The 27683-nt window shown below is 37.9% G+C and overlaps 1 protein-coding gene across 1 annotated transcript in view; it reads left to right on the top strand.

Moving 5' to 3' along the window:
- The first annotated feature begins 2121 nt into the window (after positions 1-2121).
- LOC127661544 (transcriptional coactivator YAP1-like) overlaps positions 2122-27683 on the top strand; it is a 40023-nt gene continuing 14461 nt past the window's right edge. The window contains exons 1-4 of the mRNA XM_052152299.1: positions 2122-2710; positions 4069-4304; positions 26145-26263; positions 26997-27110. Of these exons, the coding sequence (XP_052008259.1) occupies positions 2510-2710; positions 4069-4304; positions 26145-26263; positions 26997-27110 (670 nt within the window). The 5' untranslated portion in view covers positions 2122-2509. The remainder of the gene's footprint in view (positions 2711-4068; positions 4305-26144; positions 26264-26996; positions 27111-27683) is intronic.

Genomic DNA, 27683 nt, shown 5'->3' with positions numbered 1-27683 from the left:
ATTGTGTGAAGCTGTTCACAGAAACATAAAAGCATTTAAAGGGATAGTTCACCCAAATTCTCATGCCATTCCAGATGTGTATGACTTTCTTTATTTCTTCTGCTGAACACAAAGATTATTAGAAGAATATTTCAGCACTTTAGGTCCAAACAATCCAAGTGAATTGGTAACAAAATGTTGAAGCTTCAAAAAGCACATAAAGGCAGAACAAAAGTAATCCATAAGAATCCAGTGGTTAAATTCATATCTTCAGAAGTGATAAAATAGGTGTTGGTGAGAAACAGATCAATGTTTAATATTAATGATGAGAAAATTTGCATATTTGGGTGAACTGCCCTTTTAACCAAAATGTTGCCATTGTACCTTCTGTTCATGAATACTAGAGTGTAATACCGATATAATTCAGAGCAGAATCCAAATTACAAGGGACTGAAAGAAACCCTGCACATAATGTGGTTATTTATATATTGCTTACAGAGACAGTTCTTGTTAGGGCTGTATATTGGTTGGCTGGTTAAAGGGAAAAGTACAAAGTAACTTTTTTAATTAATTCATCATGCTCTTTCTGTTCCCGCAGGGGATTAAAAGGGGTTCATTATCAGTCACTCAATGTTAAATGTATGGGAAAAGAGTCTTGACAAAATTATTTCTCAATGGACCGGGAAGACTCATTTGCATAACAATTATGGGAACAGCATGGAACTACTTTTCTGTGGCTTTCTACAGAATGAAAGACAATTTATTTCTTTATTCATAAAGAGCTGAGAGCTTGAACTTCGCTGGTGTATTTTTGTATACTGTTCCATGGTGAGTGACACTGCATGACATAGCCTAAAAATGAATCAAAAAATTGTGACACCGTTTTAAAATACACACACAACAACAATAGTCACTGTCTGTGCACTTTATTAGGATGGAAAATAGATAAAATATTACTTATAGAATTATTACTTGGTGATACAGAGTTAATAAATTGAGGCTAAAATAGTAAATAATTTATACAAAATCTTAGCAACCAGCCTGTGAAGGCAGATTGTTTTAAATAAAAAATACTGACTGTTTGAAATATTATAAAAAGTGTACAATGTGGCTAAAGGCACAGCTTAAGGAAAATGTGCTTTTTTTTCTGGTCACAAAGTGTATCAAAGTTGAAACAAATTTATATTGATGGACCAACATCATAAATAAAAATAAATGAAAATAAATAATAATGGAAAGTTGTTTTGATTGATTGATTTTTTTTATTTTTAAAGGTGGCGAGGAAACATTTTACCCCACACTTGGGGTAAAAGGCCACCAGGGGGGTTAGAGTGACATTGTGTGAACAGGGCAAAATTTGTCAACTGAGGTAAATTATTTTGAGACAGTAAGATGCTTTTTTTGAGTAACAAATAAAGATTTTCAGTTAATTTCAGTCACATTTGGCATTTCATAACATCTGAAGTATTTTATAAACAAATACATTTCATTGTAATCGAATCAGTCAATGTGACCCCATTTTGAAATATTTTCATAACCAATCTATTCGCCCCACTTAAAAAAAAAGAAAAAGTGTTTTATGGGGTCCTTTATCCCCTTCAACAGGGGAGTTTTTTTTTTACCCCAAAATTATAAATCATTTCATTTATTAGGCAGATATTAAAAAACGTTTGCTTCAATCACCTTTAACAAAACTGAAAATGACAAACAAGTAGCCTATTTTGTCTCAAAATAAATGTGATACATAAATTTGAAACATTTTAAAAATTATTAAATATTAGATCAAATTACCTCAAATCAAACTTTAGACATTACACGCTATGATTTCATCCATTAATATTTCGCAGTGTATTGTGACAAACAGGTGTCATGGAAAGCACGGTGGTGGGTTTTGTTGCTGTTGAGTGTTTTGGGATAAAATAAAATAAGATTTTTATCGCGGAAGGGGGGCTTTTAGCCCCGTTGTACCTATTTGTTAAGGCTGAGTAACGCTAGTTTTTAGTAGTTTATTATATTTTTTTATAAGACCACCGAAAGCGTGTTGCGTTTAAAGGATCTCAAGCCCCGCCCTCTCTGAGTCAGTGGTCACATGACTCATAATGTTGGACGTCCTGCCCAAAGTTTCAGAAGTTGAGACAAAAAGTTAGTTAGGTTAGTGAGTGGGCTGTGATTTTCAATGCGCAGAACAGTCATCGCCAATGTTTGCATTGGAAGATCCTTAAACTTTTGGAAAACTCATACGGACACTGTTAGAAGACTTAAGAGACTTTAGAATACATTTTAAGGATCATCTTTAGTAGATATGCGCGTTTCCATATTTATAGCGGTGTTTTCGGGAAGCAGAAAAATAGATCGTTGCCTACTTTTTTTTGCAAGGCTTGGATAATTAATAAAGGGGAGGAACAGGATCTGGCCTGTTTGGATTTACCTTTGAATTTGTATGGCTTTTTGACTTTCCCGTGTACACTTGTTCAGGCGGATAGACAGAAGAACAGTTTCTCACAGATAACACTATATTTTGTCTGGAGTCATGGATCCGAGCCAGCACAACCCTCCTGCCGGCCACCAGATCGTCCATGTTCGGGGAGACTCAGAGACCGATCTGGAGGCTCTTTTTAACGCTGTGATGAACCCGAAAAATGCCATAGTTCCCCCCTCCGTGCCGATGAGGATGAGAAAGCTGCCAGACTCCTTCTTTAAGCCACCAGAGCCAAATTCGCACTCCAGACAAGTAAGACCACCCCCACAGAAGCCACAAACTATTTCCCCAACTTTTCCTGCTCATCAACAGCAAGCGGGCGACGCGACAGGCGCACAGGGCCCACTGCACCGTTTAGCGACTTTCTCCACAACTTAATTTTTTATGTTTTTAAAAACAATGCACAGATACATGCAAACATGTGCATATTAGGACATTTAAACGAAAAGAAAACATACAAATATCGAGTAAGACAAAAAAAGTTCAGCGACTTTTTGTGCTCGCAATTTGCATAAAAATACGAGCTACATGCACTACAAAGTCAAGTTTGGTTATTCGATGGTTATAATGGCAGCGTTGTAGATTGTCGCGACGATAGCAGTGTGGATGAGGTGTTGAAACTATATTGTGACATCATCTTCACTGCACAGTTCATTCATTAACACTCAACAGTAAAAGTTAAATGTACTTTTACACCTTTATCTTTCTATAAAACGTTTCCCTCAATGTGTTCTTACAATTTGTATTTTACTGTAGCACTGTAATGTTTATAATACATTTTATAGTTATATTTTAGTTAAACCATTTTTTTGAAGGTTGCATAAACGTCTCTGTTAAATGTAGTGAAATGTTAAATAGGCCATTCCTTTTCGATTAAATCTATGAAAAGTTACTGTAGAAATGACTGTTTTCTATGTTTAAAGCTTAACAAAACTACGAGCTACAAAAATCTATTTTTTTATCGATCTTGGAATCGCATCTCGCGCATGCGCCGATGTTAACTTCACTGAGCACAGTAGAGGTTGAGTTGTGCTATAAAGTTGCCCCTGGACAGCCTGTTTCCTACAAAGCTCCTCCTCAAGTCTACAGTATAGGCCACATCCATTTCTTAATTTTTTGTTGTTGAAATTGGAGCTGATAAAACTAATGAAAGCAAAACTAAGCTATAATTCAAAATGACAGCAGTGCCCTTGTGAATAAATCTTGTCACTAGAGTTTGTTTTGTGTCAGAGGGCTGTGTTTTTATTCATATTGGGAAAAGGCTTTGTTGTTATTATTGTCCAAGTTCATATGTACTCTAACTTTCCCTTTATCCGATGAAAAATAACTGACTCACTTCCCTTACTCCCTAACCCCACCAAAGTTCACATGTCCTGTATGTGTATATGCATGTGGGTGAACATGCACATGTGTGCAATCATGTTCTATGTGTATATATGACTTTGATAAAAAAGAATCTGTGTTTTGCAGGATTTTATGCATTGAGGTTTACACACAAATCTCTTCCCTACTGAGCCCATTTTTGTAGTCTTTTTAACTTGCTTTTTAACTACATTATATGCCTAATGAATGTTTTGTTTATGTGAGTCTAATCGTCTAACCCTCTACAGGCCAGCACGGATGCAGGTACTGCTAGTACACTCACACCCCAGCACGTGAGGGCGCACTCTTCTCCTGCCTCCTTGCAGCTGGGTGCAGTTTCCCCGGGCGCCCTGAATAACATGGGTCAAGCAAACCCCCCACCTCAACACCTCCGTCAGTCCTCTTTCGAGATACCCGATGATGTGCCGCTACCGCCAGGCTGGGAGATGGCCAAGACTCCCTCGGGCCAGAGATACTTCCTTAAGTGAGTTCCTAAAGTTGTCATGCCTGATATGATGCGTATGCCAACGGTTGGGTTTCGGTGTTGTTTTATGATTCTGGAATTGGAGTTAACTGTAAGTAATTATTGTAATGATGACCCCTTGACCTTCAGAATTTACCTTACTATGTGAATAGTATTCACATAATACACAATATGCACACAATAATACACCTATTACACAGTATACAAGATGTAATAGTAAGTGGTATTCCTTTGAAGTTTGTACTACAAGATATAATAGAAACCACTATAAAAGGTTTCATATGTCTTTTTATTTTAATTATCCAGATGAAAACTTATTGTTAATGTGCTATAACGCATTTTTGATCAGAAAAACTCCCAATATGGAGTCTTTTCTCCAGCTGGTTTGCAGATCATAAAGCCTCTGCATATTTCCTTCGAAATTGAAGAATGAACGAGTGTAACATTTCGAAAAAAATCTGGCCAAAAAAAGTTTGTTTTAGTTTGTTTTAGTGGTTCGTTAGGCTTGCCTGGGTGAACTTTTAGGAAAACTTCTGAACAGCTGCTAAACACCTTACTGCCATTGGGTCACATCATCAGTAGGTGTGACTGAGCTCCACCTACTTTGAGGCAGACAGCAAATTCACGTTCATTCAGTTAAGATCAGTCAACATGAACACACCGTCATGCAGAGGTTTTAGCGAGCTGGTGCAGATTTACCTACATCTGTACTGTATCATTCGCATAGAGACATTTACCAAAATTGTGTCATGCTATTTATTTTGTTTAATTACTCTACAAAAGGAATCAAATCTACTCAAATAATCTTAAATACCATCTGCAGTGAAAGCCATTCACTTATTCTTTTGTCTGCATTCTGCCCATTATCACTCTTTATACACCCATATTTGCAGTAGTATCAGTGTAATCAAAAATCACAATAACTGTGTGTCATTGCATTATGTAAATAGCCTTCTAAATGCCACCCACAGCAATGTGGCGGATGTCTGAATGTTCCCAAACAGTCGTTGCTCAGCTGTTTCAAACTTCTTTTTACCTCTGGTCGAAGAAAGAACAACTATTTCGTAAGTGTGCTGGGGCCTTTAGACTTTATGACAGTGTGTTAGCCTGTGTGCAGAGGTTCCCTTCTCTAAGTGTGTGTGTGTGGGTACTTAATGTTTCTGCGGATTAAGTTTCAGAGGGGAACAAAGGCCCAGTGTAGAGTGGAGGACTGGCCGGCCTGCTAAACTCATCTGCCTGGTCACAGAACACTATCCTCAGGACGCAATCCGAGACAGGCCGCTCACTGGAGGCTACAGCTGAGGCCATTAGAATTTAAGGGCCAAATGTAAATTTAAGTAGTATTGGAGTCTTTTTTATATGTTTTGTTCAAGTTCTTATTATATATTTCATATCTGCTGTATTACAAGTGAATTTATACAGATCTTTTTGAATATAAAGTTTCTGGGACGTCTGGAACTGTGACTCTCTGACCAGTTGATTCTAGACAAACAAGATTAGTCTCCAATTTACGGTGATAAAATGGAAAGCTTTTAAGGAACATCTGGAGAACATCTGTTTCATTTGGACCAGATCTCCAGGAATTGTGCAAAAAGGAATGAGGGACAGGAAGGGGAAAACGGCACTTGTGTAGACGGCGCACAAGACCAAGGCTAATGTTTGTGGAAATGTCGCAACTGCTAATGCATCCAGAAATGAGTTGGACTAATTTTCCAGTTCCAGTGAGTCATGGCAAAAGTGCTTCTAAAAGTGCTTCTTGAGCTAATGCTGAGACGTCTTACTCGTTCTACCTTTTTGAGTTGTCTGTATGTGGGCACTGTTTGATCTTCACCCTGTCTCTGCCAGTGCTCAAATCACAAATAAAAGTCAGGGAGTCCAAGTCATCTCTTGTCTGTAGAACCCCCCTCCTTCTTTTAACTTCTCTTTGTTTGGGGTTTCAGAGAAATGGGAGGCTCATTTTATTCATCTAGCTTATTGTTGTTGACCCTAGCTTTGTTTGTGGATAACTTTCCCACAGAAAGCTGTTATGGTTCATCAACAATTTCCTCATTTTCATAGTGTGCACATCACAGTGACCCTTATTAGATGCAAGGAGCTGAATAAAGAAGTTAATTGTTTTTGCTCGTTTTATACCTTCTGACATTTTCAGTGTTGTCAGCATTTGTCATTCACAACTATACAACAGTTAACTGCGAGAAATGAGCTGCGCTGTTATGCTGCTTGTCTACATAGAAAAATAGCTGCCTAGCCTGCCCGAGAGTGTTCCAAAAATGACCGTCGAGTGGACTGACTTGCTAAAAAGAATTTGCTCTGATCTGATTGGACAAGCAGCATTCCAAGAGTGCTGATATTTAGTGTAACAGCATTAGGACGCCTTACTATTTATATTACTTTACTAATCTATGTTCACGCCAGTAGACAGGCTGTCAGTTTGTGCATTGCCCTGCAACGTGCAACGGTTGATCCTACTTTAGCTGCCTTAGGTACCATTTTCATTAGCATACCAAAAATAGACAAAATAAGTGGCCATATTGTGTCTAAAATGTAAGTTACTCAAAATTAACTTATTGTTTAAAGAACTGTCATTATATATATATATATATATATATATATATATATATATATATATATATATGCCATATTACACAAGTAGGATAATACTTATGCTGATTTTACTGATAATCTGGAGCACAGCTGTGTTGATATTCGGTTCAACAGCACTCTGCTTTTGATATTGATTGTCATTTCTGTGAATTCCGGGTGTAAAATCTCCATACATTGCTCAACAAATTACTTGAGCTTGAAAAAAAGAAACGCCTCTATTTATAATCAGGTAGGATGGCTGTGAGCCAACCTGTTTGGAAGCTCGCATTACTTTCAGGTGACCACTATAGCACTTCTACTTTCACATTAGCATGGCCTTTCTCTCCTAAGGCCAGAGATTTAGTCAGAAAGCATGTAATTTTACCGTTGATGTCAGATATAGATAAGCAGATGGTGGTTTGCGGAGCGCCATGATGGCTCTTGTGTTAGGCCTCATGTGAGTCACACAGCTAAGGGAAGTCTGACAAATTTTTCAATTTATGTTTTGGCATGAATGAAAGTGCAGTTTGTGAATCTGCTGTGACGCTGTGTCAGAAGAGATAAAGTAGAAAGAGAGAGAGGGTAGACTGAAAGAGCCTCAGTGACAGTGCTTTTGTTTTACTGGTGAAACAGTGTGCATTATTCATCCGGTGGCACTCATGTGATCCAGTCAAGTATAGAAAAACAAACAAGATTGAGAAACTGGAAATGAATGATCTACCACATTAATGTTAAGTTTTTAGCCGTCAACGGTTACACTGAATACTTTTTGTCCTTTATTTAGATCAGCCTTTGCTTAGGCCTTAGTGTCCTGGTGTCCCGTGACACTGGGATAGCAGGAAGAAAATGGCAGGGAAACATTAACTCTTTCCTCGCCAAACACGGAATTTTCTGTGTTTTATAAAAAAACGCTTCCCCGCCAAACACGGAATTTTCCGTGTTTCCGTGTTTTAGGTGTTATACGGTAAGGAAGACCCCTCCGCATGTTTTGAAAGAGTACGCAACTCTTTGATCAAAGAAACAGACTGCGATCGTCTCAAACATGAAGAAGTGGAGTATTGAGAAGCTCAAAATATCAGACATAAACATGCCTTTTTATCAGCTTTTTGTCTGAAATGTTGTTTTTTGACAAAACCGACCTCTGTTCAAGTCGCAATAAAAAAAGAACAAATGAAGATAAAATAAAATCTATTTTTTTGCCTAAAAGCAGAGGCTCAGATCTTTATTGTGATATATAGCATCTTCATATATTCATGGAAGAAAATATTCTGCGGGCCATTAAAGTTTAGCGAAAATCGTCAAAAACCCTGGCGGTGGCTGGCAACTTTTTTTTAAAAACGCTGGCGGGGAAAGAGTTAAGCCATAATAAGTTGTAATCAACCTTCAACACCTAGTCATTTGAAGATGGTTTCGTTACCCCCTCAAAAAACTTGGATTATATGGAACTATTTTTGTGGACCTTTCAGGTGTTTGTAGCGGATCTTCCTGAGAATAGCTACTACAATTTAGGGTGGGAATCAACACAAAACATTATTATATCAATATCATGGTCATGAATTGCAATACGATATACAAACACACACGCGCACAATATACAGTAATACATAAATATATATATATATTTGAACCTTGCGCAATTTTATTCTTAGCTCATTCTGTGTTTGGATTTTGGTCGAATAGAAATTAAATGTTCATTGTTAACCTAATGCTAGTATGTTTTACTTTCTAAGATTTGCACTCAGTGGTGGTCTACTTTTCCCAAAAAATATTCTAAATAAAAATAACTATATAACTAAAAATATTGATTCTTGGCATGAGAATGTTGATACAGTATTGTGAGGTAAAATATAACAGTTCTTTGAAATATCACACATACACCCCTAGTGTGTGATATTTTTGGCCAAAAAATTTCTTGTCCTTTATTTTCTATTTTTCATTTAAAAAAACAAGTTTGGTGCTAGTATATCTTCCTACATCTCCATCCACTGTTCCCATTATTTTCTCGTCTTCCTGCTTTCATTATTAACCGTGTGGAAGAGGGAAGTGGGAAAAGGTCAACATGATGTGTTGACCTCTACTCTTTTTTTTTTTTTTTCTCCTTTTTCTCCAACAGTTTACTGTGAGCTTTGATTTATAATGGACTCAGACAGAGGAAGGGGGGAGTTCAGGGGCCGGTTGTGGGTCATCTTATTTGGTTCTCGCCTGCCTGTTTTTTGGGGACCCGGTGGGGGTTAAGTTCACAGGGCACTAAAATTGAGACCAGGGTCATAAACTAATGAAGGATTCTAATTTGCAGAATGTGGCCAAATAGTGGAGCTAATCAGTGTTTCCGTTGTCTTATTAAAGCCAGGACTCAGTGGGGGTCTGGGGATTTAGCCCATGGGAGGGCAGCCCTAGAGGAGAAGGGCCCTGAGGGATGTAGACCCCAGCTATCACAGGGATTAATCCCTCTGATTGGAACCACCATCACCCCTCTATACTCTTTAAAGCATGCTGCTTTTAATTAGTACACAAAGGTGTGTCTCAGGCATACTAAATATTTCCTGAAGGCAAAACTTTGTTGACGTATATGGTCTTATTTGCATTTAGGAGATTATAGAGCAAGCAATCTGATAGTTTAGCTCTGTTTTTAGAAACATGAAAAATCCATATTCTGTTTCCTTACGTCATCGTTTTCCAAGTTATGTGGTAATGGAGAGTGTTTTCAAAACATTTCCAGTGGAGGAAAATGCTGGATGTGCAGCGTAAACCACAAAATCAGTGCATTTTCACATGTGAATCGCTTCATGCGTTTCCCTTCTTACCCTGATGTGCACATCGCTTTGGAATTGGGAAAATCTGGACTCATCAGACCACATGACCTTTTTCCATTTTTCACGATGTGACCAAGCGTTTTAGTGATCTCCAATCATGATCATTCAAGTTTTTTTCAGACCACATTTCTTCTGCAAAGCTGATGGTTTACCTCTATCCTTCCAGGTTTTAATCATTTGTTGGATGGTTCTTAACCCATTTCCAGTGATTTCCGCAATCTCCATAGTTGTTTCTTTGCTTAATGGAGGCCAATCTTTTGCCCCTCCTGATACACAGTAACATCTTTTCCATGACCATGGGATATGTCTTAAGACATGGTTGTTTAAGAAATGAGAAGCTACACACTACATCAGTTAATAGTAAAGAATTGTTGCCAGCTGAAACATATTAATCTCTTCAATAATGATCCAATCATAGGCTCTTACACATCTGCTTATTTAGATCCAAACAGCGACCTTTGTTATGGCTAGGCAGTGTATTAGCGTTGTGCGCGTGTGTACATGTCTGCAAAACATCACAGGTGTTCCAATGGAAACAAACAGTGTTTGTAGAAACGAAAATGAAAGATTATGTATTATGAGCAGGCAACACACATAAAGCCTTTTGTAATATCTTTAGCAGTACTGTAGTGAAATAAGTGCTGTTGCTGGAAACATTGCATGTCCAGACACACACTGCTAGCTCAGACAGTCTTTGTTATTGAGGAGTGCTGTAGTCTTCTGGGGTGGGCTGTTTTCTTTTGGATTTTCCTCTCACACTCAAACTCTGTTTTCCTCCAGCCAGTTAGGAAAATATTTGCTTTGCTTCCTTTTTCTCTCTCTGTGAAAAGAAGGTAGCGGCTAAATTCATGTCTGTCTCAATTTATTTATTTGAATTTGTTTTCAAGTGAAATATAGACATAACAGAGTATTTGTGAGCTCTGAAGAGTTTTGTGTTCATGTGATTTAAATTTATCTCCTGTTTGTGTTAAAATACACTCATCAGGAGACTGCCTCATATGTGTGAGTTTGGAGCAAGCGTGTTGTGTACTGCTTTTGGCCGTCTCTTTGATGGCTGACAGTTAAGCCATCTGGGTCAGGCCTCTCTTCCCAGTTCCATTTGTAGCACATTTGTGTGGAGGACGGGAGAAAGGAGTGAACGTTTGCTGTTGCAAGTGTGATCAGCATCACAGGGAGAGGCTAACTGTCCTCCCCACCAACCCTGACCACAATCATACTTTCATGTATAATCAATGCCTTTTTACAATTACAAGCCTATCTACTGATTTTGATTTTAGACGCTCATGTTTAAGCCTAAATTTACTTTCAAACACCTTGTGCTCCATGACTTGTTAGCAACAGACCCAATTACATTAGATACTGGATTTTTAATGAGTCATTGTTAGATTACAATCACCCTGTTTTGGTAATGTTCAGTTTCCCAGGTCAGGGAGGATTTGTTTCTCAGCTATCTAGTGTGAAGCATTTACTCTGAGCAAATGTGTGTTTGTCAAGCTTTGGGGTTTATTGACCACACACAAACAAGCCCCTTTCCTGTTGAAGTGTCATGTGTGTGTGTGTGTGTGTGTGTGTGTGTGTGTGTGTGTGTATGTACAGAAGGCAGAGTTATCCAGACCAGTGTTTTCCCAGTCCCGATGTAACACCTTTGCCCCAGACATCAATTCTTCTACTGTCACTAAAGAACAAACTGACTCAAGAACCTCTGCCTATGTATTCAGACTTAAGACCCAAATGCTGTTTAAATTTCCCAAACAGTGCAGCATGTGTGTGAAATGCACACATGTGAAATGTTTTATGCAAATTTGAGTTTTTGGTCAGCAGTTATTTACTGGAGGCCTATATGAAATGGTTTGCACTTATATAGCGTCTTTTTAACCTTAGTGGTATTCAAAGTGCTTTACACTGTGACTCATTCCCCCATTCACACACACATTCATACACCAGTGGTGGCAGAGCTGCCATGCCAGGTGCTAGCCTGCCATTTGGAGCAACTTGGGGTTCAGTATCTTGCCCAAGGACACTTCGGCATGTTAAGTCGTGTGGGCCGGGATTCGAACCACCAACCCTGCTGTTAGTGGCTGACCCGCTCTACCAACTGAGCTGCAGTACAATAGTATTTTTTCAAAATTTGATGTAATTTAGATCAAGTTATGATGATTTTAATAAAATGACATTTCCTGACAGGATCATTTTCATTACTGTATTATCGTAATGAAAATGAGATTTTCTGCATTACGATAAGGAGAATTTGGTGGGAAAATGTGTGTAATTGTCATGAAAGTGTCAGAATGACAAGGATTTCTCAATGTGTATTCTTATGTGTTATAGCATTCTTGTAAACTCGTTTGACATCATCCACCACTGGAAAAAAGACAATAGATATGACGTTGTTGACTCTACATATTTACATGTCTCAAAACTCACATAGATGCTTTCTATGTCCTCATGTCCTTCCAAGTTTGTCCTTCCTATGTAGCTTTGCAAGACAGGTCTTCTTGTGTCCGTTCTTTGCGTTCTTATCTTTAAGAAACAGCCAAGATATTCAAGGTCATTGTGACCATTTTCATGACAGTCTAAAAATAGGCTTTGGTGTGAAATATGAGCCATACGTTTCTGTCTTGAAATTCACCTCTATGGCATTTTTTGGAACTTCATAAAGGCCAAAGTATACTTCGGTTTTCTGCGTGCCCCTACATCTTGCACACAGTGAGTGATGCAAATTTTGTCAACAGCACAGTACGAACGGACTGTCCATGAGCAGGCTAGCTTATATGCGGACAATCTGTACAAGTGCCTGCCGTTGACTGTATTTTAAGAGTATCACAATACATTCTTAGTAGGCATGCAAGACATAACAGCACAACAAAATATACCCTATTCTTAACCTTTACCAGAGTTGTCTTTTGGTATCTCTCTCTTAAACTCTTTCTGACTGTGTTAAAAGGATAGTTCACCCAAAAATGAAATTTCTCTCATCCCCACCCTCATAACATCCTAGATTTGTATGACTTTCTTCTGCAGAACACAAATTAAGCTTTTTAGAAGAATATCTCATCTCTGTAGGTCCTCACAATGTGAATGGGTGCCAAAATGTTGATGCTCCAAAAAACACATTAAAGCAGCATAAAAGTTATCCAAAATAATCCAGTGGTTAAATCCATATATTCATAAGTGAGATGATATTAATATTTAAGTCTATAAATTCTTCTCCCTGCCCAGTAGGCGGCGTATGCATGAAAAGCACAAGAAGAATAAGAATGTGAAAATTAAAGTGGAAATTGAAAAGAGTAGGGAGGAGACTTTATAGAAAATGTTTTTACTAAAATGTTGATCTGTTTCTCACCCACACCTATCAGATCGCTTCTGAAGACATCGATTTAACCACTGGAGTCATATGGATTACTTTTACTTTATGCTGATGTTTGTGATTTTTGGAGCTTCAAAATTTTGGCACCATTCACTGTCATTTTATGGACCAAAAGACCTGAGAAATTCTTCTAAAAAATCTTAATTTGTGTTCTGTTGAAGAAATATTCATACACATTCGGGACTGCATAAGGGTGAGTAAACGATGAGAGAATTTTCAATTTTGGGTGAACAATTCCTTTAACTTACTACTTTATCCACTGGCCCCTGTGATGTAAGCCCTCCTTCAAAGAGGAACTTAAATCCGGCCAGAGGTCAGCAGGCCGCTCAATAATTTCTCCTGATGATGTCCTGCTGACGGAAGCTCAGTCACTCATCCACCCTTCCCAATACACGCTCGCTAGCTCGCCCGCAATTGGGAAATGGAGAGCTGACTGAGGTATGAGGTCCTCTTTCTGCCCTGACTAGTAGCATTCAGCCATTCATAATGGCTGCCTCTCTGTGGCCTCATTAGAGGCAGCGTCTGTTATGTTAGGCTAAAATATAGAGTCTTTGTGAGGACCTGTTGTGGTTTTAGCTTCGAAGTCATGCTTTCAAGAGGATTTAAAGTAGTTATAGATGGAAATGTAGTGATTTTTTTGGTAATTTTGAGATTATCAGTTTGGCTTATCAGTTCCAAATGACTTTAACAGCCTTATCAATGTCAATGGATAATAAGGGTCTACGTTTTGTGATGGGATCACAAAAAACACATACGAAAGGTATTCAAAAACGCATGTGACCACATCGCATTTGAAGTGTAAATGGTGATCTGTTCTGAATGCATCCCAGACAACAGTGAAGCACAACCCATCACCTGTGAATCAATTGCTGCACTAAAACAGGAATTTAAACTGTGCCTGTTTCGAGTGGCTTTAAAAGGAAATAATTGTTGATTTTTAAAAAAAAAAATTGAAAAGGCAAATACATACAGTGGCGGCCAAAAGTTTGGAATAAATGACAGATTTTGCTCTTATGGAAAGAAATTGGTACATTTATTCACCAAAGTGTCATTCAACTGATCACAGTGTATAGTCAGGACATTAATAATATGAAAATTACTTATACAATTTGAAAAATACTTTTATAAGAGTTCTCATAAAAAAATATTGACAGCTTGGCAGATCCTTTGCATTCCAGCTGTCAGTTTGTCCAGGTGATATTTCACCCCACGCTTCCAAGCTCAATGGGGTTAAGATCCATAACACTCTTTTCCAATTATCTGTTGTCCAATGTCTTTGTTTCTTTGCCCACTCTAAACTTTTTCTTTTGGTTTTTCTGTTTCAAAAGTGGCTTTTTCTTTGCAATTCTTCCCATAAGGCCTGCAGTCTTCTCTTTACTGTTGTACACGAAACTGGTGTTGAGCAGGTAGAGTTAAATGAAGCTGTCAGCTGAGGTGTCTCAGCTCAAAGGTGAGGTGTCTATTTCTCAAACTAGAGGCTCTGATGTACTTCTCATCTTGTTTAGTTGTACATCTTACCTTCCACGTCTCTTTCTGTCCTTGTTAGAGCCAGTTGTTCATTCATTAGAACAATGATTGACTGATGAGTTTCTAGAGAAAGCTGTTTCTTTCTTGCCATTTTTTACAATTTTATTCTATTACATACTGTGGCAACTAAAAAACAAACTCAGTCAATGTTAAGCTTAATTTAACAAACCAAATAGCTTTCAATTGTGTTTGATAATGGCAAGTGATTTTCTAGTTCCAAATTGGCAATTTAGCATGATTACTCAAGGATAAGGTGTTTGAGTGATGGCTGCTGGAAATGGGGCCTGTCTAGATTTGATCAAAATTACTTTTTTCAAATAGTGATTTGTGTTTTTGTTTTATTTTACATCAGTAATGTCCTGACTATACTTTGTGATAAGTTGAATTCCAGTTTGGTGAATTAAATTACCAATTTCCTTCCGAAACAGCAACATCTTTACATTATTCCAAACTTTTGGCCGCCAGTGTATACAAGCAGATAATTTTCTTCAGTGTGTCTGATATCAACATGCAGGGCACATTTGAAGCTCTGCTAAAACAGGTACTTCACTAAAATAACTAATACAATTTTGCTCTGGGACAACGTGCCGTTTTGTTTGTGCTTTCTTGGTCTTTTCTGGCTTTTTCGCAGTTTATTATCGTGCAGTAATACAGTGACATAGTGATTGATGAGATGAAATTAGAGACCCTTCCCTTCGAAATCTGAACACAAGTGGTCACAGGAGAAGCATTTGAGTGACCAGGTGTGAACGGCAAAGTGTCTCGCCTGACCACATGTGATTGTACCCAAGACCCATCTTCATACCAGTTGTGAACAGGATCACACTCTACGCAAGTACGTGAATGCAGATGCTTCTAGCTGCGCAAGTTCGATTTTGTGCGGTGTTGCTTTACAAAATGTGTTTGACCACAATTCATAACACAATGCAAGTTTGCATTGCATTCTCAACGTTGCCATAGGGGGCGCTAAAGCAGACAATAGTGTGAACTGTCCACTTTTGATGGTTAGTTTTTTTCATCTACTGTCATGGCGGAGCAACAAGTGAAAGTCAATATGTTTCTAGCAATTTACCTAAATGATAATACATTCTGTATAATGGTGCAGACTTTGAGGTAACTATCACCCTCTTGAGTACTGCAGTAACAGTTTGTTACTGGCACAGTATCTTAAGAACACACAAGAAGCATGTTTAACCAGACCGTGCCATGACAATGTGTTGGCCAAGTGCGCACATCTGCATCTACATTTCTGCCCTAACAAAATATCGAAACTATATGCAAATTTGCAGCTTGTTATTTTCACATGCAAATTAGAATTTGATTGACCGCAAATGTTTGCCAGAAGTTTGCAGCTCTTCACTGATAGTGGTGAATCTCCGGCAAACCTTTGGCAACAATATACAATTTGCCGCAATTTGCCACAATGCTCATTTGCATGTGAAAATAATCAGTGGTGAATTTGCGGCAAATTTGCCACAAACTCTCAATTTTCATATGGGTGCTTTTTAAACCTTCAATAATGCTTCTATGTTTACATTCTAAGTGTATTATAATAAATGCATTTTCCATTCTGTTTTACGAACTGAGGGACAAGTCAAAATGTTTGGGTAATCGCCGACATACCACAGATGCTGTCTGTGTAGTTCTATTTAACCGATAATATTCCTTTCACTGAAGCAAACTGGTGTAACATTTGTAAGTTCTGATGTAAAAGTAATGCTTATCTTGGATATACAAAGACCATTGTGAGGATATATATTTCAGTATGCTGCATATTTTGAGGCCAAAATCTTGTTTCTGCACAAAGTGGAAACAATCAATGCTAGCTAAACTAGAATCGCACTATGAGAAGCATTCATTGCACCTCCAGCTCAGCTCTGTTATAAATAACTGCTGCACAATAAACAGGGCCCTGATAATTGGGCCATCAATCATGTCGAGCGCTTGGGTGGGTCTAGGTCCAATGCTGTGAGCTCGCTAACCTCCTTGAGCGCTCTCTGGTTTCATGAGCGGTGATAACAGCTGGAGAGGAAATCAGGAAGTGAAGTTCTATAGAGCACTGTCTCCTTTAGTGTCATGGAGTGATTTCTGTGTGGTCATGGCTCAATGTGATTTGAGCACCACAATCCCCACCTCCGCTCTCCCTGTCTGCCTGTTGGGCGTAACCCAAAGGCCTGGTACTAGGGTTGTAGACCTCTCCTTTTGTCTCTTTGTCATTCATCCCGTTTCACTTTTCAGCTCTTAGTCTTTTGTACTCATATGGCTGATGATTATTTTTGGCGGTTCCTTACTGTATATGCGCAGCAGTGTTCTCTGTAGTGTGAGGCTAATGAGCTGAGTGTGTTAAATTTACAGTGCTCTAGATTCACTATTGCACATTTTTGTAATTTCAAATAAGACTGACCGCAAATAATTACTTTCCAAATCAAAAGTAACTTCATAACATCCAGTTTTGTGTACATAAGTGTGCATTTCTCTGCATTAAATGTCAATTGTCAACTCTACTACAAACAGAAATCTGTGCATCTGTGTCTTTTTAAGAGGGCTTAAGTGTTAACACACTTATAGTATTTATATTGGCAGTAGAGCATGTTTTCCCATGGCTTACTTTTTTGTCAAAAGGAAACTCTTACTAGGTTTATGTTAAATGTTAATAATCATATCACAGTTTAAATTGCAGTTGCAATATTTTTCAAAATAAATGCTTTTGTCTCCATCTCTGTCCCCATTGCAGTAGCAATGACAGTGGTGATGTTTTTCCTCTGGGAGTGTGGGTTACCATTGCCATAGGTGTTTGAATGTGCAATCAACCTGATTAAACTGCACTTATGAGTGATCTGAAACTGGTCACTTATTGACCAAATGTCTAAATATACTGGCTGCTGTTAGCTCATGTAACGTTTAGTTAAATGTAGATCACAACAATGTGAGTGCCAAATATTGTAGTGCTGTATACAGTTACGTAAAACATTTATTACGAGACAATATCATCTTGCAAAATTGTTTTCCTGACCAGGTCGACAATTTGCAGCTATTGCCCACCTTCAAAAACCACATTCTGTAAGAAATACTAATATTTATGGATATTCCTCTACATGTGTCATCCAAATGAATTGTCAAACACAAAATTTTCTTTAAAAGGTTCCTTTAAAAAGAACTAAATGCAAATGAATTGTCAAATATTGGCATCGATACTGAACTGAGGCTGTTAATTTGTTGTGGGAGTCATACCAAAGTCAAAATGTTGGTATTGATCTCTATAATTCTGTCAAAAGTATGAAATGGCTACTTTAGTTTATCAAGTGAAGCTTGTCTTGACATCATGAAATAAATGTCAGGCAAAGTATGAAATAATTAGTCAAACTGTATATGCATATGTATTTCTTTAATATTGCTACTCTTGGCTTTTTTTGGTTGTTCTCCCATTTTCCCGGTACTTTCCCGTTGAGTAAAGGGAAGTCATTGTGCCTCATTCGTGAATTGTGTTCATGTGTGCTGGAAGCCCAGTACATTGCATGAGCAGACACTTAGAATGAGGCAATAGTGGGCTCTGACCCAATATGGGTTGTGTGGACCTATTATTCATTGCATGTATGTGAGTCTATGCATTTGTTCAGAGTTTATTTATTAGTCCAATTTAGATATTGGCCTTGAACATACTTAAAGGGGATGGTTCTCCCAAAAATAAAAATTCTGTCATCTTTTGCTCACTCATGTTGTTCCAACCCCATATTAGGGCTTGGGATATATCGAATAATTACAATATCATCGCAATGATTTTTCTGGCGATATCAAATTAAACAATATCGTGAATACCGCAATAATTGCTTTTTATTCTTCCTCTACATTTCCTGAAGAGTGCATAATTAGACTAATTTCATGATTCTTCAGGGCTGCACAGTTATTAAATAACATCAAAATTTTAGCATTGTCATATGTGACAACTGTCAAAAACACACTGCACTTCCAGTGTTCTGCCAAAATAAAAGCTCCAGTTTTTTGTCAATAAACAATGTAAATAAATATTGCTTTTTATTACCTTATTGTTGTATTGGTGCATCTAAATAAAAATTATAAAATATTGTATTAATTTAGTGAAAATTGGAATTATGCCTTTTGATATAAAAAAGTTTTTTTTTCATGCACTTTGATTATAATTTGCTACAGTGGATTTTTGGTTGAAATTATTGTTCTTCCGATTAAAAAAAAATATCACTTAATGCCATTTTAAGAGCAAAAACATAAGGATCGTGATATATTGAATATCGAAAATAAGTTGAAAACAAATTGTTAAATTATTTTTGCAGCCATATTGCTCAGCCCTACACTGTATGTCTTTCTTTACATTTACATTAAGTAATTTAGCAAATGCTTTTATACAAAGCTACTTACAAACTAGGAACATGGCGAGCAATACTTCTTCCGTGGAACACAAAAGAAGTTAGGAAGAATGTTCTGTCACCATTTACTTTTGTTGTATGGAAAAAGAAGCAATTCAAGTATAACATTCCCTTTTTGTGTTCCACAGAAGAAAGTCATACAGGTTTGGAACAACATGAGGGTGAGTAAATGATGATGATTTTTTAAGTATTTTTGTATTTAAAAAAATTCTGCCCCGGTTGAACAATCCCTTTAACTAATAAACTAATTTTATAAAAAGTTTAAAATTACACAGTAGGTCCTTGTGTATAAAGGTGCCATCCCAGTGATGGCCCTTTTTTTCTGAGAGCACAGTTGACTTTTGAAGTTACAGTTAAAGATTCTGAGTCTGTATCATTTTGAAACCTAATTAAACGTAAGAGGCAATGTTTTGCACGGAAAAGGGCACGCCGGTCTAATAAAGCCCACCTATGTGAATGCACCCGTTTCTGCCCTTGCTGAAACCCAAGAGGAGATCTTCATACTCTACTTCCTGTGCTCCAATTAAAATTAACTCACACTGCCTCTTCCTCCCACCCTCCCCTCATCTCTCCCTTTCTGTCATAGTTTCCAGCAGCAATAGGAGGGGGAGGATCGGGGTGACATAAAGTGTAACAGGACCACAGCGATCCAGCCAATGGAGTTATGAGGGATTGCTTCCGTGCTCGTTTTTTCCGCTCTCTTTTTTTCCCTCTGTGGCCCATCTCTTTTTGTTTGACGGTCATTTGCCCCCCTCCCCGTGACCCTCCTGAAGAGGCCCCCTGTTCCTCATCTGCTGCGGCCCAGGCTGTTTTCTTGGAGTGTGTGGGGTAGGGGGGGTAGGGTGGCTTACTGGTAGGTGGGTGGGAGAGGGGGCAGTTTTTGGCAGCTCCTTTGATCAGTAAAGCATAAACAAGAGGGAGCTTAGGAGAGGAGGTAGTGAAGTGCTGAGTCAGTCTCTCTCTCTCTTTTCTTTTTGTTGTTCTTCCTTTCTCAAAAGTCACTGATGGCGGAATAGTGACTAATTGGGAGGGATAGAGAAATTACGGCAGGGAAAAATGTTAACTGAGAAGTGTTTATGATAGGAAAAAATGGTTGGAAAGATGCTGAATTAATTTATACTAGTGGTGTTGATTTATTGTGTTTATTCACTGTGATTATCACCATGTAATTATATTAAGAGTAACATGTTAATAAATAAATGCAATTAATCAGTGGACTGTTATAAGTCACCGGACCATAATAAGGAATATTCCTTCCATACGAGATATTTAAGCATGGAGTACCACCTGTTTTCTCCAGGGGCAGTAAGCAAAACTGTATAGGTGGCAACATGCAGCTTATTCAGACAGAGTGCAAACTGCATGTACCAAGAGCAGACAAAACAAGATGAACACATTCTAGCTTACAAACATGGCTTGATCGATTGCAAATCCAAAGGCAAGGATCTCAAGACAAGTTCCAAACTTCGTTGAACTTAGCGACCTAAAAACTGTATGTTTATGACGCAATGCAACCAAGATGGTCCAAATATATTATTTATAATGATTTAAATATAACTTGTTTTTAATTATTTTATCATAAAATATTGAATTATTGTTATTTGAGGGGCTTTCTCAGCAAAAATGTATGTATGTAAAAAATGCAATCGATTGACATCCCTAATTTATGCACAAGTTCAAACAGGTTTCTCAATGGCTGACACAGATATCTAGAGTGCAGAGTGTTTGATGGCCAATATAATGCTGATATATTCTAAGTAATTTTAAGTATTACACAGCGCTCTGGAATACACAATTCTGATTGGTCAATTGCGCAATACAGCAGTCCTAATATTTCTGAAAATGAACACACGTCCAGAGACGTCCCTGCGTATGCACTGTATTTGATGAGAAACGCACATCTCTGTCAGTACAATACGCTCTTTAGGTATCCGAGAGGCAGTATGAACAGAATTCGGACATACTAACATCCAGGAAATTACGCATAGTGCCGTGATCATAATATATGATGTGACGACAACAACAACCGTGAAAATAATCCACTCAAGTGGATTAACAACCTTTGAACATAAAGCTCCTCAGCTCCCGATGCATTGTGGGATAGGAAAGTGTTCAACCGATCCACACTTCGGATTCCCGGCGTAAGTAGATGGTCATCCTGGCATTTCTCACTTATGAATACTGAGGATTCGGACAAACTTCTCCTCTGGCATACTGTCTTTGGCATACTATATAGTATGGAATGGATAATTGGACGCAGGGAGAATGATACCAGACTACTTCTCGTATCTCTCTGCGATCTCTTCGAGAAAGCTAATAAAATTTTCAACTTGAATCAATATTTCATGTCCATTTATTTATTTGGCAAGTGGTCATGTTATAACATTTACATTTAGTAATTTAGCAGATGCTTTTCCAAAGTGACTTACAAATGAGGAACGTAGCAAGAAATTTGTCATACCAAAGTCAACAATATATGCAGTATCACACTGCCAAGTTCCCAGAGTAGCTGGAGTGGTGTAGAAGCTAGCACAGAAGAAAGAGACAGACAATAAGTGAAATAATGAGCAGTCAGACAGTAATTTTAGCTAAATTAACATCAACAGAACTGATGCAAACCGTAGGTGGAAGTCAGTTCTGTCTGGACTCTGCAGTCTATTTCCTCTCACCTAATTACATAATTTCACCACAAATCAATACTACTTGAGGATTTAATTATTAATTTGTCAAGTAGTCATGTAATAAGATGGATAATTTACTGTCAGCTAATCATTATAGGAAAATAATCCCCATTTGGTTGGTACAAGGGCCCTCTGCTTCGCAGTCCTGACCACCCTGTCACGGTTTGTTTTGCCATAATGACTGCTTGACTGTACATTATTTCTTAATGATGGCAAATGACAAATTGCTTAAAAGTGATGGGTGTAATTTTACTAATGTTAAACCACTGTCTCCTATCCCAGCTTTATATGCAGAAACAACCAGAAGTAAGCCATTAGTAGGTTGTTTTCCCAGAAAAGAGTTTCAAAACATTGCGACATGCTAACAGCCTCAATCAGTGGCTTGATTTTGGTGTGTTCAGGAAACTGGTTTGTCTTATTTTTATTATTATTATTATACCAATGGTGTACAAGTTACATATTTGACCTTTTAAATGTACATACTATTTACTAAAAATGCACAAAAATATTGAAAACGGTCAATGTGTATCCATTGACAAGGCTATCTGAAGATTTCTGAACTAACACAAGGAAGTGACTGCTGTTAATCGGCCAATGCAGATCATTTCAAAATGACTAAATAATATTGGCCAATTTATGAGCCTTGCCAATATTTCTGTCTACCACAGTCACATGTACAAAGATAAGTTCAACACATGCAAATCTTATAGCAATTGTATACGTATTCTTTGACAAAACTCCTCTTAAATAGGCAAAGTGAGCAGAGCTGGGGGAAAAAGAAGCAAATGAATAGCATTTAGGGGTTTGGGTCATAGCTTGCTCTGAGCCTTTGTCCAGCAGGTGAAAGCTTTGTAAAAGTGGCGCCAGATTGTTATAGAGGCTGACACTTCAGTGTGTTGGAACAGGCAGTGAGAGAAAGAAACCTCCTGGGAGGAGACCCACAACTGACCCTGCCTGAATGTACAGGCCCTCGCCAGAGAGAGAGAGAGAGAAGGGGGGGGGCCTTTTCCTGCATTAACTCTCCATCTTAATCGAGCAACAAGTCTCGACAAGGCAATCATAGTAATGTCTCTACACCAAGTGTTGCAGCCTGTTTACACTTTCAAATAGACATAAGAATAGTTTTCATTAGCAAGAGAGAAGTTTCACACCACCTACTTTCTCTCGAAGTTCCACTTTAATCTTTCAAAGAAATCTAATCTTTTTGCTTCTAAAAGGGATAATTCACACACAAAAAATGTAACTTCTATCATTTAATCATCTTCATGTTGTCCAAACTTGTTTAATTTTCTTCCGTTTCTTCGGAACACAAAAGGGGATGATTGGCAGAATTACGGTTTCAGTCACCATTCACTGTCATTGTATGGTCAAAATGCAATGTAAGTGAATGGTGACTATGACTAATGTACTGCCTAACACCTCCTCCATTTGTGTTTCACAGAGGAAAGAAAGTCATATGGATTTGGAACAACTTGATGGTGAGTACATGATGCCAGAATTTCATTTTTGGGTAAAATATGCAAAAAAGTTTTTTTGGGTAAAAAACTTCCAGTAGTATTTACCTTAAGTAATAATACGCATTTAAAACTGTAATCCAGACTGGCTTTATCGTACCACCATCAAACATTGGCCGCAGTTTAATAGAGCTCAGACATGAAAAAAACGCGTCTCACCTCTTGCACGCACGTATTTGAACTGTCCACTCCATTCCAAAATCTGCTTGCAAATTATGTGCTTGTGCCTTCAGGACATTGAAACCATTTTCTTAAAACTTCTCATTTGTTTAAAAGAAAATGTAAAGATATTAGAGACTGCAGTGTTTAGAAAGGAGGGGAAGGGATGTCAGGTTTGATCTTTTGGAAGTTGTGAGATTAGATACATGTACAAATTTTCCTAGAGTTTTGGAGGAGAATATTTAAATGTAACGTTTTCCCAAAAATGTTTTTTTTCAAATGCGTGTTATCCTTTTTTTGTTTTTGTTTTTTGCATAGAATGCAAAAGGAGTTATCTAACAGAATGTCCTGTACAAGCTGCTCTTTTGTCCATAGAGTGCAAGTGAATGATGACCACCAAGGCTGTCCCTGGTCCCCATAGACAAAAAAAGTAAGGGAAGTTAAAAAAAAACAAAAAAAAATAAAAGTAGTGCAAACCTATTTGGTTTTTAAACAACACGAGGGTGTGTAAATGACAAAAACTATATCGGTGAACTATTACTTGAAGATTTACGTTATTCTTTTTCTATTTGTTCAGATGCAAATACATTTATTCTGTATGTGTGTTGAGATTTAGCTGAAAAGGCCTACATTTTCTGATAGTGATTATTCAAGCTCCACATGTGATAGACTGCTTAACCTTTAAGTGTGGCAAACTGCGGTGAAAGAGATAAAAAAAAAAAACTCAACCTTACAGGAACAACTGCGTCAACTATCGCTGTTCTCCCTACCATCCTTCTGTCTGTTTAACTTCTGAATAAACAAAAGGGTGTAAGCCTGGCTTTTTTCCCTCTCTTTGGTCTTGTTGATTCATTATCCAGTAACCGTGTTATTCATTACTGACATTACACAGTAATTGGTGACCTCATGTGCCGTTGATACAGATTCAGCCCATTGCCCACAGGCAAATCACAAGTAAACTAGGACAAAGTTCACCCATAGCCCTTTTCCACCCTTTTCCACTTACCGTTCCTGGGCCGGTACAAATTCTTGAACTGTTCCGTACATTTCCATAACAGAAAGGGCCATTTACTGGTTCCGTACCGGCCCCAAAAGCTTGCTGGTCTCTAAGCAGGAACCGATTAATGTTTCATCACCATGGTAAAGTTTTCCTAAACAAAAGCTACCATCTGCAGCAAGGAGTAATTCTTCGCTCTATAACAAAAATAAAAAAAAAAAACACACAAAATTATCAGACATCAAAAGTGTTCAGGTAACGCGACGAAACAAGGTGCTCTACTTTTAATGTGTTATTCACGAAGATCCGAGATAAACTACAGAGATTGCAAAGGAAAAAGCTACTCTACATTTTTAGCATTTTCAGTAAATGTAATTATAATAATTATATAAAAATTATAATCTATCATATTTTAAATAATATTAAGAGATCTTGAGGTCCCCCTGGTTGAAAACGACTAATGCAGACAGTAACCCGTTATGTCACCGTTCAGCTCTCAGGTCAGTGGAAAGCACGGCCAGTTTACGATAGGTTCCAGATTGTCCCAGTCGTGAACCAGCGGAGCACAGGCTCGGCACGAGAACAAATGCAATTTTGGTGGAGAAGGGCTACCAGTAACCAACAGTTTTCCACACTCCCTCCCTCCCTCCACTGTAACACATCAGCAAATCTGAAACTAGAGTGGGTGGTAATCTTAAAGTTTACAAAATGGACTTTCATAAGAGACTATTATTAGCAACCTAGGCAGACAAATGAATTGGATTTCCTTACAGGACTGTAACAGGATAGACATACAGCTTTTAGAAGGCTATGGAGTTGTTTGGTTTCTGCTCGCTTTTGCTTATGAAGATTAAAAGACTAAATTTGACATTTATGCATTTGGCAGACGCTTTTATCCAAAGCGACTTACGGTGCACTTATTACAGGGACAATCCCCCCAGAGCAACCTAGAGTTAAGTGCCTTGCTCAAGGACACAATGTGGTGGCTGTGGGGCTTGAACCAGCGATCTTCTGATTACCAGTTTACCAGTTATGTGCTTTAGACCACTACACCACCACCACACAATTGCTGTACAAATGGATTTCTGGTTTCTGATGTTTACATAAATCTTGTAAATGTTCCACTCTCTGGGGTTTTCTGTCATCTCTGCACTTAAACCAGTGTGGGGTATATGAAGATGTTTTACATGGCAGTATACTTTCTTTAAAGCATTTTTGTTGGTATAATTTTTTCTAGTTCCCGTTCTAGTTAAAACCTGGAAATATTCGAGTTTGTGATATATTATATGTATTTATTTATTTATTTATTTATTTATTTTTTAAAGCAGTTTCCAGGCCTGGAAGTCTATGGAACATTTTATTATACTGTGATAGTTTTAGTTCTCTGAGAATTTTTTTAAAAAATTTTTTTTTAACAAAGCCAGTCCAAAGTCAGTTGAAGAGTTTTTTGTTTGTTTATATATATACGCACACACACACATCCACTATAGGTCAAAAGGTGAAACGCTTATTATTTATTATAATTTTTCTCAACCATCGTCTTGAGGTGTCACCCTCGGATGCTTTTTAAAAAGTATTGAAGGAGTTTCCATCTATGTTGGGCACATGTTGGCTGCTTTTCTTTATTATTTGGTCTAAGTCATCAACTTCAAAACCTTTTTTTATTTTATAATTTGTTTTTATAATTAAATACATTTATTTGGTTTCACAATTATATTTTTGTCAATCAAGTTTTTAGACCTTGCCACTATAGTTTTTGTTTATTTGTCATGCTTATATCTGTCTATGTCTCCCAATAGCCATCATGACCAGACGACAACCTGGCAAGACCCTCGTAAAGCCCTCCTTCAATTAAACCAAGCCGCCCCGGCCAGCCCAGTGCCTGTGCAGCAACAGAACATCATGAACCCTGCCTCAGGTCAGCAGACACTCGTTACGTATTAAAAGTACACTCTCAGTCACAGCATTTTCATGGTAATTCTATGGGTGTAGAAGTCCCTGTATTCCCCCAACCTCTCTTAGCAAACGCAGAAACCTTATCAGGGATATTAAGCTGGCAGACGAATGCATATGAATGACACTTGGGTTAGAAGTTTCTTGTTTGGTAGCTCTCAGGGAGTGACAATAGTGAGATGGGTGCCCAGGCCTGTGTAAGGCTCAAGAGGAACTGGGGCAAGACCAGTGATGTTCAGCATTGTAAGGTGTTCCCTCAGTGACTTAAATGTCAGTCTTTGGAGAAGAAAGACTTTTGGTCACTTATGGACCTAAAAACATGACATCGTAGTCTCCTCATTTTCTTATTTAGATTACTAGGCCTACACGGAACCCTATCTCCGCCCACAGCATATTTTCACAAATACGAACACCATTCATCATTAATAAAATTCTACACATCCCCTTTCCCCCTTGCATGTCTGTTTTGGGTAATTTGATAATGCAATACTGCTCTTAGCTTTGTTTAACACAGTTTAGCAGATTTAAATCCATTACACATGTTTTAGCACATCACCAAAGAAATTGTGAAAACAGTTGCACATTCTGTGTAGGCCTACAGATTACCCATGGAATTGGTTTCTTTTCTCAATGTAAATTGAGAAAATCTATGTGTTTATTGTTAGAGTATTGACTGTACCCTGCCTGCTCTCTCGCAGGTCCTCTTCCTGATTGCTGGGAGCAAGCCATTACCTCAGAAGGAGAGATCTACTACATAAATCACAAGAACAAAACCACCTCTTGGCTGGACCCAAGACTTGACCCACGTTTTGGTGAGCTTTACATCCTACAAGACAAATTAGGGCTCAGCATTAATATTGTCTTATAAAATGCTAAGTTTGAAGTCCCACTGTGATCGTACAATTTTATGAATGTGCCACTACTTTATCTTGTCAACCATAAACCGCCTGCAGCTAGCCTATAGGACTGTATTACTTGGTGGAAGAATCATTTATTCACATTATTATTAATATTAAATAAAACTGTTTATTTTACATGAGTGTCAACATTGTATCGCTTTTTTGCCATTTTATGAGGGCAATTTGTCATTCAAGGCTGTGCGTCACTGTGATTTTTCCACTGTCATGTGGGTGTTTAGGCCAGATAAGGTAGTTTTTGCTTCACATTATCCCTTACACACCTTACTACAATCGCAGTTCAGATAGAGCTACTGCTGCTCGGTCAGTAATCAGCTTTCTCCACAGCAATGTAATTTCCATGCAACTCTTGTGTATAACAAACATGGCATGTGAGGAAGACTATGCTGTTTTATTCTTTGCTTTTTCCAGATATTTTAGAGTTGTTGCTGCGTTTGTTTCTTTAACTTTCCATCGCGACCTACAACA

This window comes from Xyrauchen texanus, chromosome 21 (assembly GCF_025860055.1).
Source record: "Xyrauchen texanus isolate HMW12.3.18 chromosome 21, RBS_HiC_50CHRs, whole genome shotgun sequence".
NCBI classification, from domain to species: domain Eukaryota; kingdom Metazoa; phylum Chordata; class Actinopteri; order Cypriniformes; family Catostomidae; genus Xyrauchen; species Xyrauchen texanus.
This window is presented reverse-complemented; position numbering and strand designations above follow the sequence as displayed.